The sequence below is a fragment of the Phaenicophaeus curvirostris genome, chromosome 1, assembly GCF_032191515.1.
Source record: "Phaenicophaeus curvirostris isolate KB17595 chromosome 1, BPBGC_Pcur_1.0, whole genome shotgun sequence".
NCBI lineage: Eukaryota > Metazoa > Chordata > Aves > Cuculiformes > Cuculidae > Phaenicophaeus > Phaenicophaeus curvirostris.
In genome coordinates this window covers 15,167,304-15,181,146 of record NC_091392.1, presented here as the reverse complement: position 1 = coordinate 15,181,146, position 13,843 = coordinate 15,167,304, and the positions used below count along the sequence as shown (strand labels likewise).

Here is a 13,843-nt window from a genome sequence, read left to right as displayed (position 1 = left end):
GCTGCCCAAGGCCCCGTCCAACCTGGCCTCGAAGTCCTTCAGGGATGAGGAATCCACAGCTTCCCTGAGCAACTTGTGCCAGTGCCTCACCACCCTCATGGTGAAGAAATTCCTCCTTATGTCTAGTCTAAATCTGCCCCTCTGCAATTTATACCCGTTCCCTCTTGTCCCGTCACTCCAAGCCTTTGTGAACAGTCCCTCCCCAGCTTTCATGTAGGCCCCTTTGAGGTACTGCTCCCAAAACATCACTGCAGCATCATTTCTTAACTTGATTCTGTGAACCAGCACTGCTGTGAGAGCCTGGCACGTTTTCGTTAAGGGGTTTCTATGCCACTTTGGTCCTCAGTGGTCTCTTATAGACATAAGGAAGAATTTCTACGCAATGAGAGTGGTGAGGCACTGGCACAGGTTGCCCAGGGAAGCTGTGGCTGCCCCATCCCTGAGGTGTTCAGGGCCAAGTTGGATGGGGCCTTGGGCAGCCTGACCTAGTGAGGTGTCCCTGCCCATGGCAGGGGAGTTGGAACTAGATGATCTTAAGGTCCCTTCCAACCCTAACTATTCTATGATTCTTCTCAAATTGGTGTCTCAATTGTATCATGTGATGTAGAGAACATACTCTGTTAGATTTGGAGGTATTGAAGGTCAAAGAACTGTATGCTTTAGGTCCATCAATATTATTTACTGTTCTAAAGTATGAAGTTTAAATCTTTTTTTCAGAGTGTTATGCTGACTTCTTCAAAGAAGACTTTGATGTGAAAGCTTACACTTCCCAGTCTATCCATCAGGCTGTGATAGCTGAACAACTTGCAAAACTTGCCCAAGGTATTAGTCAGTTGGATAAAGAGCTTCATTTACAGGTAAGTTTAAAGCAAATGTGTTACTCTGAGGCAGGTGATATAAACTAGTCAAAACCTTAGTAATCTTATGATCTTGTTGCTTCTGAAATTGCCTGGTGTACTCTGCAAGCAGTAACTAAAGGTACAGCTTGCACCAAAACTAGTAATGAATCTGGTACTTAACCCAGTCAAGTTCATTCAGTACTCCTGCCAAGAAGCCATATACTGTTTTGTTTTCAGCCAATCTCTTTATACATGGAGTTCCTCCCTTTCTTGTAGTGTTCCCTGGCTCTTTCCAAATGATCCTGTCAGCTGGCAGAAACACTGGCCTGTGTTTTGGGATAATAGTTGTGAGATGATAGGAAGTGATTTAACCTGCACCCTTTTATCCTGTGTTGGACTGGAGCCTAGAATTTAGGGCTTACCTTTAGCTGGGCACCTCCGTGTCTTCAGAAAAGCTTTTGAGTTTGGATAGTGGAAGGCTTTTTGGTAAAAGATCTTCTTGGACATCACAAATACACAGTGGCCCTTGCAGTGAAAACACACGCCAAGTTTGTGTATAGTTTCAAAACCTGATTCCGCTTCCCCCCTGCCTCAGCTGTTAAATTCTTTGGGAACTAGTTTGTAAATGTAAGAAGTAGGAAAGAAAATATATAAAAATATGAATATGCATTATTATGGTGTGATTAGTATGCTTAAACTTACTATTGTTATATATGAAGGTGTGTTGAGGTATGTTTGCTGGCTTTAATTAAGATGTCAGCTATGCTGCAGTTACTGACTTTTTCTCATTCTGAGTTTGCCACTTTTGTGAATTAAAATGTATTCTGAAAACATTTTCATCTTTAAGGTGCAGCTGCTTTTTCCTGTGCCTGCCTACTGTAGGGGTAGTGATACTTTAATGCTTAATGTCGACATGATGACAATAAGTTATTATTCCTTTCAGGCACACATGCCTGTTTTTCTGTGTTGATTTCTCTGTTCTTTTTTTTTTTAAGGTTGTTGCAAGACATGAAGACCTGTTGGCCCAAGCAACTGGAATTGAATCCCTGGAAGGCAAGTACCATTATATTAAGCTTGCTGCTTCTTATACTTTTAATATCTGTTCAGGAAATGTCTTTCACTGGTTCCTAATGTTAAGGCTACGGCTGTAACGTGGCAGCCACTTTTTGATTGTCAGTAGATGGAGCTCCAGGGAGAAGATTTGGCTGATAGTTCATAGGGAAATGTATTTTGGTAAGCAGTATGAGCAACTTTAGCAAATAAACCTAATTTTGTTGCAACATTAGCTGGTATCTGTTGGTCTAAGTACCGAGTTTGTGCATGTTTCATGTTGCATAGTTTGCAGATCTTAACCAAAGTGGCTTTAATACATAATCTTAACTGCATTGAGACTTTTTTTTTTCCTAGAAGGGGCTGCTAAGTTAAATAAGTACCTTTGTGTTATTCCACTGTTTGGGATCTGGATTTTAACATAAAAGGCTGACTTTCAAAGGCCTTACTTAGGAACCATTGAATATGTATGGAAAAGTAGTTGCAGTATATTGTTCTTGTGCTAGGAGCTTGTTAGACCTGCCATTCTGTTCTTTGTCACTTGCTTCGAACTTCATATGGTTTGGATTTTTTTCTGTTTTTTTTTATTTTATTTTTTTTTTAATATTTACCTCTATAACATTGCTAATTTGCATTTACTGTGGCATCTGAGCATTTCCCCATTTCTTCCTCTATTTCTGTAGCTTGGAAAGTAATTTATCTTTGTTCATCCCAGTCATGATCTTCAGCAATTTGTACTCAGTGGAATTGTGGTTTCTGAAATCATGTTGGTTTCTGAAGGCATCCTTTCTTAAAATTTCTCTGAGGGAAGAATGAAGTACTTCAAAACAACTGTCCATTTGTAGAACATTCCTGTAAGGCAGGTGTGGTAAATAATGCATGTTTCACAGCTAATAACCCAAAGCAAAAATAAAATTGAATTCACCTCAAATTTGTTGAAATTTCTCCATTTACTTAGAGTTGTACTCTTTTCTGTGTTTGGGGAAAGGATAAGCATGCAAAAGTTCTAATTGTGAAAAGTATTTGATACTTGAGACATTAGTAGAAACTTCAGTCTGCAAGCTGCCAGGAAAATCAAAAGTCTCTGTACACAAAGATGATGTTTTAAGTTTTGCAAAACTTTTTATCTCTGCCTTTCTTGTGCTACATGTGATATAGGGTCACCGTAGAAGAAACAGTAAGTCAGGATACATAGAAAAAGAAAAGATGGATGTCAATAAGAATTTTATTAATAACTGTGAGCTCTTGGTATGTTTATCAAGAAAGTTAGGAAGTGAAGGTTGTGCAACTAGTTCATAGCATGCGCAGTTGTGAAAGTGAATATCATTAGATGTTTAAAATTGATATACTCAGCTTGTAGAGTACTTTCTTTCTTACGTCCGTGCGCTTTTTTAATAGGATACCACTGATCTGGTGTACATACTCTTTTCTGTCTATAGGTAGTTCAATAGATATCTTGAGCTACCTGTTAGCTCAAGGTAAGCTAAGTAGTGTTATCTTTTATCTTATGCAGCAGATGGAGAGGGCAGATTGCTTTTTCACTTACTCTAATTCTGCCTTCTGTCAAGAGGGCTGGTGTATGCTTTATAGCAATATCACAGTCAGAGATGCAGCACTGTCATGCTACTGGCCCTCCCGCATTATTGCAATGTACAGCAGAAAATTCGGCCTATTTTGGCAACTTTTCACTGTATTTCGTATCTTCATTCTCTGATGGCGAGAATTGCGTGCCTACAATTCCATGGATGAATGTCGGAGAACTCCTGAGCCAAAGTAATAATTCTGAAATATGGAGAAGATGGGAGTTGGTATATTTATACAAATTAAAGGAGATATAGTCCTGGTACAAGACAAGATGAATAAAACTCTTAGCTGTAGATATGTTTGTCTTCCATCTTACTGTATCATATTGCAGTTTTATCCAATTTAAGGATGACATGCCTGTAAACAGGGCTTTACAAAAATGTACGTTTGAGAATGCTAACAATAACTGGAACAAAAATAATTTCATAGGCCTGGGTTTTCTTAACTTAATTAAATTCTCAGCAGGCTGATTCCATATTACAAAAATTACTGCTCCTCTTGACTACTTTGTTTGCAATTTAACAGGAAAAGAACAAGCATGCTTGTGTGCTGCTTCTTTGTGCTACTTTGCCAAACAAATCTGGAACAAACATAATTAGGGTGGCTTGCTCTGTTATCTAAATTAAACGACCTCACAATGACATTGATACGTCACTTTTTGCTAAAGAGGAGGAAAACTGAAATAGAGTTGGTTATCCTCTCAGTCTTCTTTGTTGGTTTCTCTGAACTGTCTAGTCACTATGTTAAATAAATTGTGTTAAATAGGTTGTACCATTTTTGTATATCATGTTCAGGTGTTTGTGCCAGGTTATATACCTTTCAACAGCAGTCCTGATTGCTGTTCTCTTAGAAAGCATCATACTCTAAATATTTGAAACTTCACATAGGATGAATTCCAGGGTGATGTAGGTTTGTGTTCTCCACCAATAAGTTTTCCATGACATTCTTGTAACAAGTGACTTGTTACTTGCTCAGTGTATTTCCGTGTGCTGTGTTTTATAAACTTCAATGTGTTTGAATGCTTTGTTGTAAAGGAGGAAGCTTTTTTATTAATGCTGAAGTAGTCTGCAGTTGCTACTGTAGTTTGAAGAGTAGTTCTTTCTGTACTTGACAAGTGTTCCATGTGAAATATCTGCTTTATTTTGCAGGTGTCCTCCAGATGATGCAAACTAGAATAGGTGCTCTACAAAGTACTGTTGATAGGTATGCCATTCACTATGTAACTAGAAAGTATACATTTTTAATCATTCTGTCATCTTATTTATTAACACTGCTATAAATAAATTTCTCTTCTTGTCTTTAGAATCAAAGTAAAAATTGTCGACCCCTACAACAAAATAGTGTCTCGCACAGCGCAGCTAGCAAAACTTCAAGTAAGTTGCATTAAAAATGTATTTAAAAAAATCTTTTTGAATGTATATTGTTTCCCAATTGTCAGAGATGGGTGGGATTTTCATACTCCAGTAGCCTGTAGTTTGTTGTCAGTATTTCTCAATGGAAATCAGTATTTGTGTGTTTCTTCATGAGCTACTGTGAAGTGCTTAATTTTGCAAACCAGGAGACTGATCTCTGCACTAGTTTGGTGAGTTTTTGTAGAAAAGGAGGGAAGAAGAAGGGTTGTCTGACTACAGATTAATTAAATTCTCATTATTCTCTGTGTCATTTTGGTATTAATTGTTATATTGCCATTGTGTAGAAGATGCTTTTCTTCTTTAAGTTAATGCATGCTTGACTGCAGCTTAGTAAAGAGTTCAGGAATTAATTCTTTCAGAATAGTCATGATACAACTTACGGAGCCAGTTGTGATTCAGGAATTTGTAAACCTAGGTACATAGTTGTCCCTGCCTTTTGAATGTAAGTGGAGTCTACAGGAAAATGCCGATGTCTGTTAGAGGATAGGTGTGGGAGTTAGCTTATCACGATGACATTGAGATAAGTGTCCAAGACTTCCATTGTTAATTTTAGAATAGTTGAAAACTATTCCATAGATCTTCAGTCATATAGGTGCATTGTATTCAGTTTATGGTTTGAAAAGCAGCACAGCTTCACATCTGCAAGTGTTTTACAAGTTATTGTTTGAACTATTTGTCTTCACAAGTTTACCTTAGCTTTGCAGGACTAGGAACTTCTCTTTTAGCAGCAGAAATTTGAGCTGTGGATATATGCTCAAGTCACTTGCCCTCTGTGGGTTGTGCAGCAGAGTAGATGGAGCTGCAAATTGTCATACAGTTTCTAGTCTGGGGCCTGGTGAAGCAGCTGCACTGGTCTCTTGGCTGAACTTCTGTTTTCTGCATTTAGTAGCAGTGAAGTTCGGCAGGAAGCTCTTAACACTGTGTTCAGCCAGCTTGTGCAGCTGCTTCTCTGGTTCTTTGCAACTCCAGCTGTTAACTGTTTATGCCACTGGGCAAAACTTCCATGACTTCCACGTGGCAGGTTAGGTGCAGGGTTTTTTTATTCTGTGATGTATACTGCAACTGTAGAAAGGGTTGTGGGAATTTGAGGCTAAAGATTAAGATAATTTCTGCCCTGGCCTTGTATAAAGTCAAACTGCAGAAAGATGTCTGAGAAGAATGAGTCCTTGCACTTAGGAAATGTTTCTTAGGTGTTCTTTGCTTCCTCTTTGCTGTAGCAGGGTTACATGAATTTTCCTGTGATGTGAAAACAGCATACATCCAGGGCCAGCATTACTCAAATTCCCTGTACCAGGGAATTTGCAGTGTCTGGCTTTTCTGGGCTGTACGTCAGAAGAAAGAGGTGCAGGATAAGGGGAGCATCCAAATCCATTTACTTATCTCAATGTAGAAAGAGGAATGATTATTCCAGCTTCTCTGCTCTTGTCAGTCCATCCTTGGCACAAGAGCTGTTGTCCCTTCTAGTGTTGGAAGATTCCTAGCGAGTGCTCTATGTTGCACTCAGTGTTGGGAGGTGTCGAGGGTCAGGGCATCTGAGTTATGAAATTAAGCTGGTCTTACCGAGTGGAGACAATAGGCCTTTGAAATCTCAGCTCTCCTGCCTCCCCAAGGTGCATTGCTGTTTTGTCTCCTTTGCTGGCTGCTGTGTTGTTCAGGAAGGAAGGGCAGCAACACAGGAGTCTTAACTTCCTGGCAGTGGCAAGGCTTATGACACGGAATTGCTCCCAAATGCAAGTTTGGTGGCATTTTCAAACTTGCTAATTTTGTCAGTTGATGTATAGTTGGTAGAATAAATAGTAGAAAGTAGATACTTGGTAATGGAGGTTGCTCCCTGTCAAAATATGTAGGGCTAGCAGGTATGTTTTGCTGAACTGTGTGCTGTTTAAGGGCCTCTTGTACTCATGATGGTATCATTTTAGTGCTTTTCCATTGATTGCTGTGGGACTGCTCACAAACTGAAGGAATATTTGGCTTGCATAAAGCAGGATTTTGCCATCTGTAGTTGTTTTTAATATAGTCTGGCTTTTTTATAAACACTCTCACTGCAAAGTCATTATCGAACTTCAATTCTAGTCCTGAATTCTAAATCTCTGCTGTGTGCTTGTGTATATTGTGTCTTGCTGTGCTCTTACAGCTTCATGGCATCCCAAGGGAGCAGCAGATTCACAAAGCTTACTTCCTACTTTAATTCATGCTGTCCTCTTCCGAGTCTTTCCAAAGTAGATCACAAGCTAAATGGGAATAGTTATCAGTTGAAATATGTAGACACAGTTTGTCTTTCAGAGGGTTATTTTCTGTGCAGCTCTGTTCAACCAAGTGTTTCTACATGTTTTCTTAATTTCAGATATCTCAGTGTTTAAAAAATCCTTATCCAAATTTTTAAAACCTGTTTTTTTTTTAAATAAATCTGTTTTTTAAAGTCACTCTCTCTTAAAATAGTTCACCAGCAGCAGATTTCATTCAGATGCTACAGTAACTAAATAATAAATGTGATCTGAAGATAGGGGACTGTCACATCTTTCTTCAGGCTTCTATTGTATATACATATTCAATTGCATTAAGATGTATCAGATACATGCAGTTGCGTGTATGAGCTACACACTAGCACATTTTGAATGGTCCTCTCTTTATAATTAAGTCTTCTTTCAATAATTTCTTAAAATTAATCCGAGAATAATTTGAGAGGCTATTTGATTGCTCGAGTTGTAGCAGTAATGTCTGTTAGTGTTGATATGTTCCCTTAAATTCCAGGAGACAACATGTAATCTCCAGAAAAATTGTGTTCTAGCTTTAATTTTACGAAACCCACTGGAACTAGCTCAAGGCACTGGCCTTTTCAAAATTAATTCTTGCTTCAACAATGGAATTAATTCCTTCTTGAATGAAAGCATTTCCTTTAGAAAGAAAAGCATACTACATCAATGGAGGAAGGGAATGTTTCCTGAATTAATTCAAAGTTGTGCTATGCAGATGGTCAGGTAAGAGGATCTAGCATCTGTAAGCAACTCCACTATTAGATAAAAAAATTATTTCTGTTACACATATCCTCATATATTGGATTCTTTTACAGTGACTGGGGGTTAAAAGTTGAACAACCGATGTAAATGGAAATACTTGGCTGAAGCTGAAACTTTATCAAGGGCACAATGCAGTAGCAATCACTGTGAAGTTATGAGTGCATCTTCAGTGTCCTTGGATTTTTCTCCTCTTTCTAATTCACAGGGACAGAAGTGATATTTTTTTTTTTGCTCTTGTATCTACATGTAACTGTTCCCGTCTCTTATTCAGCTTGATAGTCCATTTAAAAGATGGTTTCTTGGGACAGGATATAATGAGCAACAATCAAATGAAAAAGAAATAAAGTAAAAGATGGTCAGAAGATAACTGAAGTTGAATTCTTAGGGAGAAACATTAGCCAGAGGTACACAATTGGATTAGAGAGTAATTAAATTTGAAAGCAGAGTAGTAATACTATGCCCTTTTCTTTGGCAGAGCACAGTGCACTATATAAAAAGCTATTTCTAATTAATCTTGCAGAAATATAGTTCATAGATATGAAAGTGATATGTGGATTGAGATTTTTCTAATTAAAGAAATGAATTACTAAAAACTAATACGTTAATCTCAAAGTAGGATAAGTTCACTTAGTTCTTGCTAATGGTAATAGAAATCATGTGTTTAAGTTGTCTTAAAACACTCAGGAAACTTGCACTTCAGACTGTGTGATACAGAGCTAAAAGCAGCAAGTGATTGTGCTTTCAGTCATTTTCCTCAGTGGGGCTTTTTCTGTTTGTTTTTTTTTTCCCGTTTTTATTCTGTCTAGATGTTTAGTAAAATTAAACTATAAATCTTAGGGTTTTGATTGGTTTGTGCTGGCACAGAAAAGAGACTTACAAGTTGTGCAGTCCACTGTTGGTTGAAATCACTCACTTGGGTGTTTCCATATGTACACTTTAAAATTTGTTTTCAAGGCATTAACTTGAGTCTTAAAAAGAGGTTCAATGTCTGTCAGATACTAAATATTTTTAAAAGTAATTTAATTTAATTTTGATATCCGTAAGGCAAATATTTCAGGAGGGTTTGTCTTCAGTACCAGGGAAAATACTTCATAACAATGATGTCTTACTTGTTCCAAACATCTCATCTACCTCTTCTGTTATTCAGATTGCAGATGTTGATCTGTACCTGTGACTGCACTAAGATCCACATACTTTTTTACTTGCTCCTGAAAAGCATTTCTGATTTCTAGTTTAGATGTTACACACATCAGAACCTTGCTTTCTCCTGTGGCGTGTACTTTCTAACCCCATGGACCTAATCCAGCCCCAAAGGAACTCTGCACTTGGTAGAACACTTACTGTTTTTCTGCCTCTGTTATTTACTTTATAGAAGGAGAAAACCTGTCTGAAGATCTTAGTTTAATAAAAGATTATGGAACTATTTTATTTGACATAGATGTCAGCAGTGAGTTTTTTTTTTTTCCCTAAATTAGTGCTAATAAAAACATACACAGATGTTTCCTGAAAATTTACCTATAGGTCCTGAAAAAAGGGATTTCAGTTTTCAATAAACCCGAGGAACCTGGTTTTATTCACATTTATATTTTTGGTGAAAAGATTTCTCTATTTGAGGCCTAATAGTATATGATCTTAATGTACTGATAATATCCCCAAATGCTACAATTTCTCCGCAGGCTGCTTGTGACTTGCTGCGGAGGATAATACGCATCTTGTATCTCAGTAAGAGGCTTCAAGGACAACTGCAGGGAGGAAGCAGAGAGATAACAAAAGCTGCCCAGAGTCTCAATGAACTTGGTGAGTCCTTCTTGGTTACTTTTAGAGGCATTTTTAGCATGCGCTTGTATGACTCAGACTAGTGTTTGACTTAAAAAGTTTGAGGTTTTTTTTGGTTTTTGCTGTGGTTCTTGCTGTCTACTTCCTGATTTGAATTGAGAAATGGCATGGGTGGAAGTCATTAGTACTTTCAGATTTTTTCATATGACTTCTCTAGATAAAGGTATTTAATAACATGAAAATTCTATGATAATAACTTTGTGTTCCTTTGGGCAACAATTTTTTTTTGTGAAGCAATTAATTTCTTATTAGTTCATGTTTGCATAAGACACCTTTAGAGGCAGGAGATATGTATTTAGCTTTTGGAAGGTGTTGCACTACATTAAGGCATTGTTTGAGTTACAGTTTATGTCCTAAAAGAAAAGTCTTGGTCTTGTAGCCTTTATGACAGCTATATGTGATTCAATATATAGATACCTGACCTAATTCAGGTACTGGAAGCATTCTGCTGCAGTAGTGACTAATTTACCCTGTGTTTTATTGGCTTTTAGGAAGAATGATTAAATAGTTCTCATGAAGCTCATGTTACATTGCTAAATTGTTTTCTGTATTTGAGCTAGCTTGGGTATGTCCACACTGTGCTGCAGGATGCAGTGAGGAGCATCCCATTAGTCTTGGAGATCAGCCGTTTGTGTTGTATATGGTATCTTGCCAGCTGTTTCTCCTTTGATTTAATGGTATTCAAATTTCAGCTTCCCAAAATAGGTTGTGGGAGGGCTGAACTATCAAGTATTCAGAATCATCCTGAGGTTTATTGTGCGTATTTATCACTACTGCTCTTTTTATAGTGTGTAATCAAAAAATTATTAGACAGTGACTTAGTCTTATAATTAGCAGATGCTGTGTTGCAAATGGAAAGTTTATATATTTATTTAGTGTATCAGTTTGACTGAAGTACTTAAGCATCAATTGTAGCATTCTAAGATAGAATATTTTCTCTAATTTTCTGTTTTTTCTAACTTTTAATTTTCTTTCCATTTGGTCTCCCTTCATGGCCTAAGACTTGTGGGATTAATTTGAATGCTAGATCCTATTCAAATAATTACTACGATTTAATGGTAAAATCTGAGATGTTTATTTTGTACAATTTTTAGGATTTCTTTCTTGTAAAGAAAATGCCTTTTATTACTCCTCTCCTTCCTCTATATTTTTTCTTTCACCATTTAAAAAAAGAGCTTGCACTTCGTTTTGTTAAAGTGATACAGTCTTTTAGTTTCTTGTTTTCAAGTATTTGGTCTTTCCCTGAAGCTTCGTAATGTCTGAGTAATAATTGCTGTTAAAGATGAAGGGAAATGTATCCCCTTAGGAAGTCCTTTTGAGTTTCGTCCTGCAGTCCATAGTGGCAGAGCCGAGGCTTTTGGTCCTTAATTTAATCCTTAATTCTGGATGGTTTGTGGCCTGGTAAAAATCCCTTGTCTACCGTTGTCTCACTCCTTCTCTTTTCCTGGTATCTCTTCCTTTCTTCTATGTCACAATTTGAGTTAGAATATGTGAGACTTCAGAAGGACTGCTTAAGCCTTTCTCCGACAATCTCTCAAGAACAGCAAACTGCTCAGCCTTTCAGAGTAAGGTAAACACTCAGCAATCATGCAAGGACAATTAATCTTGTCCAGCATTCTGTGCACTGTGGCACTTGCGTTTTAACCCTTTCTCCAACAATCTCGCAAGGATGAAAATATACCATCCAGCAAGCTGGGTTGCAGCAAACACTGAGCAATCATGCAAGGGCAATTAATATTGTCCAGCTTGCTCAGCACCGCTTTCCTGGGCTCTTATCAGCAATCTCACAAAAAAGATTAGTCTTGTCTAGCTTGCTGAGTTTAAATCAGAAATTCCCTTCAAATACTCCTTAACAGTTAGTAGGATTCCTGAGACTTGTAGATTTATAAAAAAGTTGAATTTATTAGGAATAATTGATTATAACAACTTGTGACTAAATAAGGGTTCCATGGTGGCTGGGGATGAGATACTGTTTTCAAAAATACATTGAAAGTCAGGCATCTGAGCATAGATAGGAGCAATATGCAGGTAAGAAATACGTGGTTAAGGTCAAAGTATAAAGAGATACTAATAATTAGCTTGATGTTAAGGTATGTATTTAGCACACATAACACAGTAGGGGGAGGGAAGATGGGGTTTAACCCATAGGCTGATCCCAAAAATTTTGATGACATTTCCCCTTTACAACTTTCCCCTTTGTTTACATTTTTGTAACTTGCACCCTTGGGGCGGAGTTTTAGGTGGAGCTTGAGTGACTGAAGCCATTTCATCAACCCCTGCTGATGGGTGGAGACAAAGTTCTTGCTTCACATGCCAAAACTGAACTGTGCATGCTCAGTAGGAGTGTTTATGGGAGTGGTGTGTCTCAGAGGCAGGGAGGAAACAAGTAGCCTTAACTGTGGAGGTGCGTTTTAGTATTATAATAATATTACAATGATGTTATAATGAGTACAGGTCAGCTGGAGGGTAGGATTGTCAGAGCAGCAGGTGCAGTTCATCTTCTTGGAAAATACTTGAGCAGTTGTACCATGCTCCTTGCTGATAGTGGGGGCAGGCTATGTCTGTCTCCAAATGTCACATCTCCCACTTCACAGGGCAAGATGTCACAGAACCCCTAGGTTGGAAAAGACCCACTGGATCATTGAGTCCAACCATTGCTGCATTCCTTTCTGATGAAAAGTGTGCTACACCTGTGTGTGTTGTATCTCCACTAACTTTGCTTTTAAAGAAAAACTGCCTTGTGCTCAGCGTATGGGGGACGAGTATTCGGAAAACTTTGGGGTTTCCATTTCTCCCCACATTTACCTGTATTCTCACATTCTCTCTTACCTCTCCATCTGCATCCCTCTCATCTTTTGGTTGTCAGCTCTTTGTTACCCTCTGCTGCCCACCTTGACTAATCTGAATTCTTATGGCCTTCTATGGGATGTGTGGGAGATCAGTAGGGTGGTGGCGGTAGCATGGGGCAGGAGAGCAGCGATGCTGTGGTGACCTTGGGTGACTTTGTGGAAATGCTGTGCTTCAGAAACATGAGAAATGTGACGTAGTGCTCTGTGATGCGGGGAGGGTGGGAAGCATGAGGAACATAGAGTGGGCACTGGTATCCAGTTGTGAAATACAAAGCTTTGAGAAGGTTTGGGAAGTACTACAACACCTGATGGTGGTAAATAGGTGCTACACATGAGCGGTGTGAAAGCCTGATATTGGACAGGGAGCTCTGCCTCCTGGAGGCCTGCTTTTGAATTGGGGATCATGGCCAAGATTCATACAGAATTGTGTTTTTAGCCAGGTATTTCTGAATATCTCTTTTGTCTCTCATTCAGGGAAAATCCTTTCCATTGTTTGTTACCTTTCTGTTGTATGTGTGGTGCAGTACAATTTCTGCTTTGTTGAAATTGGCAGCACTGTGATATTACTGTGAAAGTTTTGCACTTTCTCTGGTATAATAAACCTGTTATTACCTATAGGTTGTTCTGGGTGGAATTTTTGTATAACTGGCCATTTATTTTTATATACTGTTTTATTCTGTATATGTTTGGGAGACACAAAAGCACGTGTGCCCCTTAGGCTTACGTATTCAACATATATTTCCTCAGCAAATCTATGTTAGTTCACTTACAGCTTTTACTCAGTTGTGTCTTGAAGTTTATTTTGCAGTGATGAGAAAAGTTACAATAAAAATAGAAAATCTTGGAATTAGATAGAAATATAAGTTGGCATTTACTGAGAAGGGTGTTTTTATTGGACACTGTTAAGTTGCTGCTAGTCTGCAGATCTCCAGCTATAGTGGATGATATTAAGAACTTTAGTATGAAAGCATTTGGTAATGTTTTCATTGAGATCTCTACTTAAAGCTAAAGTAGGTTTAAAATTTCTCTGTGTTGGACTTTCACATTCTTTGAAATTAACTTTGCACTAAGTGCAGTAAGAAGAGAAACTTAATTTCCTACATATTTTTTAGAGATTAAATGTGATTTGTATGTGTGTGTGTGTATTAAAAAACCCCAAACTGTCTTCAACTTCTTCGCTTCCTAACATGCTTAACAGTTCTCTAGCAAAGTAGAAATAGCGCTGTGATAGTCCATTGAACAAGCTATTAGCTGCT

General features: G+C 38.0%; 1 protein-coding gene across 2 annotated transcripts in view; it reads left to right on the top strand.

Moving 5' to 3' along the window:
* The window catches only part of COG5 (component of oligomeric golgi complex 5), a 188,329-nt gene that overhangs the window by 473 nt on the left and 174,013 nt on the right, over positions 1 to 13,843 (top strand). For both annotated transcript variants that reach the window (XM_069883401.1, XM_069883410.1), the window contains exons 2-6: positions 718 to 857; positions 1,835 to 1,892; positions 4,622 to 4,676; positions 4,777 to 4,846; positions 9,579 to 9,699. In XM_069883401.1, coding sequence (XP_069739502.1) covers positions 718 to 857; positions 1,835 to 1,892; positions 4,622 to 4,676; positions 4,777 to 4,846; positions 9,579 to 9,699 — 444 coding nt within the window. The remainder of the gene's footprint in view (positions 1 to 717; positions 858 to 1,834; positions 1,893 to 4,621; positions 4,677 to 4,776; positions 4,847 to 9,578; positions 9,700 to 13,843) is intronic.